Here is a 3284-nt window from a genome sequence, read left to right on the forward strand (position 1 = left end):
CCGGCCCTGAAGGCCCCCGTGTCGCCAGCGCTTGGCCCCTCTCCAGACCGGGCCGCGGCTCTGGGCTGCCTCGCTGGCCGCTGCTTGGGGAGCAACGCTCTGGCCCTCAGGCTCACTTTGCTGGCCACCGCTTTGGGGAGCAAGGCGTGGCCCTCAGGCTCACCCTGCTCCCCTTTGCTCTTGGGGGCCCAGCGTGGGGATCGAGGAGAAGGGGGGGTGGCACTGAGATTGGGGGCAGCAATCGCTCCTAGTTCCTTACCACTCAGAGTCATCCTTAGGTTCTGTTCCCTGGCTTGGTTCTAGGTCTTTGAGCCTCGGGGTGACCACATCACTAACAGAGATGAACTTTTGAGGTTCGGAGGAGGGAAGGTGAATCTGGGCGAAGGGGGAGACCCTAGACTGTCCCTGGCCACCTTCACAGCTCAGCGGTCCCTCAAGGGTCCCTTCCCACTCCCTAGGGACTCTAGGGCAGGCCATGCATTGGGCAGAGCTTCAGGGTTTAAGGGGGGCTCTGCGGGGGAACTCTCCCAACAAGAAAGGTAGCAACAGCCGGTCTCTGGGTGAAGACAAATAGCATAGGGTTTAGGGTCACAAGAGACAACTGGATGTCCAGGCGCCAGGTGTGACATTCGTCTGTCCCCCAGGCCGAGGAGGCCCGTTGGAGCCGGACAGTCCATGGCCCAGGAGCGACACTGAGGCCAATGCGAGCTCGCCTTAGCGGGGTGCCAGGCCTGCCTGGCCGCGAACCTACTTGACCTGCCTTTTGCCAAGCGAGGCCCTCGGGTCTTTTGAAGGCACCTACAGGCCTGACATCAGAAAGCTGGAGCTCCTGGGCCCACCTGAAAGGGCGAAAGGAGGGGCCGCCGGAAGGCGATGGCAAACTTCTAAAGTTGTTAGTTTAAACACACTCCATACACACAGACACAACACACAACACACACATAACATTGGCCCTGGTGCGTGCCCGCTGCCCCCTCCCGCGCCCCCTCCAAAATCCAGTCCGGGCTTTGCGCCGCGCCCCCAGCCTGACGCAGCCCGGCCTCTAGTGAGAGCCAATCACACAGCGGCTCTCAGCACGTGGAGGAGAGAGACTCCAGCGCTCCGCGCCCCCGGCTCACTACACTTGTTACCGCCTGTCCTGAGTGCGGAGAGGGCGAGCTCTGGCCGCAGGCAGGGCGGGAGCCAGCAGCCGGCAGCCAAGGGAGGCAGAGCACAGAGATCGCAGCCCGATCCGTTAGCACCAGCCCTTCCCCCACCCCCAAGCTCCAGCACACACCCAGCCATCCACCCTCCGGGAGAGGCAGCCAGGGACCGGCTCACTTTGCCTAGCGAGAAAGCCCTAACCATGAGCAACCAGTACCAGGACGAGGGCTGCCCTGAGAGGCCCGAGTGCAAAAGTAAATCGCCAACTTTGCTCTCTTCCTACTGCATCGACAGCATCTTGGGCCGGAGGAGCCCGTGCAAGATGCGGCTGCTGGGGGCGGCGCAGAGCCTGCCCGCCCCACTGGCCAGCCGCGCGGACCAGGAGAAGGCCTTGCAAGGTAAGGCTGCGCCCTGCGGGCCCCTGTGAAGGGCGCTGGACACTGGCTGGGGCAGCTGATGTGTGGGAGCTGCGGGCCTCTGGTGGTCCAGTTGGAGTCAGAGGGGACTACCCTGAGGCCTGCTGCTTCCCTGAGCAGTAAACATCTCTCCAGGGGCGCTTGCTCCCTTGCTCCCTCCTGGCTTCCCAGCATCAGAGGCCTGGCTGTGCTTCCTGGGGCCCTTGGGTTCCAGTGTTGGTCATAGATGGTTTAAATGCCACCTCTGATAGCCTTGGGTGTACTCTGGAAAGAGGCGACAGGTCAGAAGTAGTAGGTGTCAGGGTGGATCCTTGTAGCGACAACTTGTGCAGACAAGAGGCCCCAACCCATAGTAAATGGGGGCTCTGGGCAGGCAAACTGGGCCTTTCCTCCCTGGTGAATTTCTTTAGATGCGGTTTTTGGGTTTGGGGGGGACACTTTTTAAAAAGTCGATTACTTGTGACCTTTGAAACCTCTGCTCTGTAGAAAATGTCTCCCCAGGAGTCCCCCAAATGTTCCTCATTGTATTTGCCCAATGTGCGGCTTCTGGGCGGCCCTTTTCCCACTCTGTTATATTACTTTTTTTTTTTTTTTACATATAGTTGAGCTGTTTGCGATGCGGTTCGAAAGGCTGTGTTTTCTTTTTTCGAAAACTAAGAATTCCAGATCCACTGTCGGTTTTCCCCTCGGAATCTGTTCCGCTTAAGTTTCTCCTTGAGCTGGCGGTGGAAGTATCTCAGGGCAAGAAGGCTTGGTTTCTAGTCAAATCCGAAAACCGGCGGTCCAGTGGCAGAGCCACTTGAAAGAGAAGGGCAACGGCGGAGAAGGGGCCCTTTAAAACAAAACTGACTTTTCCCTTTTCTTTTTCTTTTCCCCCCTTTTCTCAGTCTTTGGTGGCCCTGGTGCCAGGCGCTTCTTCAAAGGGAAGGAGCAGCCAGGGCCCATTGAGTCCCTATCTTCCCCATTCCCAAGCCTTTGGCCGCGCCTTTCCTAGGGGTGGTTTGCCTTTGCCTTTTCCTGCAGGGTGCCCCAGGCCCCTCCCGCTGCGGGCTGCAGGGGCCAGGCCTGGGCCCGCCTGGGGGCCACAGGGCCGGTGTCCCCCGCAGGGGTCACCCGCAGGGCTGCGCCCCTCTTGCCCACTGGGGACCCAGCAGCGGAGCTGCGCAATGAGGTCCTGTGCAAAGTTTCCAGGGTAGCGTTGGTTTTGTTTTGTTTTAATTTGTTGAATGTTCCCGATTGTTCCCTGTCCAGAAATTGACAGGTGGGGTTGGGGGGTGGGTGGGCAACAACAAAATAGAGGAAGGAGCCAGGGAGATACAGTGAAAAGAAGGGTGCAAGAAAAAAAGGGATAAAGAAACGAAAGAAGAGGGTGAGAAAGACCAAGAAAAGGGAAGTGCAAATACTAAAAGAAGTGGCGCCGCACGCCAAGAGTGAGATGAAGAAAGAAAGAAAAATAATGAGGCGCAAGCGAAGGAGAGGAAAGAAGGGGGGAACGGGAGAAGGGGAAATAGAGTAATGGAGACCCGGAGAGAGAGGGAGACGCGCAAGCCGGGAAGCCCCAGCAAGCCCGCAAAGTGGGCCCCGGGACAGCGCGGGGAGAGGCGCCTGGCGCGCTGACGGCCCCTGCCCTTGCTCGCAGGTTCCCCCAAGGGCAGCAGCACCCCGTTCGAGGCCGAGCTGCATCTGCCGCCCAAGCTGAGGCGCCTGTACGGCCCGGGCGGGGGT

At 59.3% G+C, this 3284-nt stretch overlaps 1 protein-coding gene across 1 annotated transcript in view; it reads left to right on the forward strand.

Annotated features, from left to right (window-relative positions):
* The first annotated feature begins 1161 nt into the window (after positions 1–1161).
* The window catches only part of ARX (aristaless related homeobox), an 11375-nt gene continuing 9252 nt past the window's right edge, over positions 1162–3284 (forward strand). The window contains exons 1-2 of the mRNA XM_045290672.1: positions 1162–1541; positions 3199–3282. Of these exons, the coding sequence (XP_045146607.1) occupies positions 1346–1541; positions 3199–3282 (280 nt within the window). The 5' untranslated portion in view covers positions 1162–1345. The remainder of the gene's footprint in view (positions 1542–3198; positions 3283–3284) is intronic.

The sequence above is a fragment of the Echinops telfairi genome, unplaced genomic scaffold (genome assembly GCF_000313985.2).
Source record: "Echinops telfairi isolate 266 unplaced genomic scaffold, ASM31398v2 ScPeMD7_53;HRSCAF=182, whole genome shotgun sequence".
Lineage (NCBI taxonomy): Eukaryota > Metazoa > Chordata > Mammalia > Afrosoricida > Tenrecidae > Echinops > Echinops telfairi.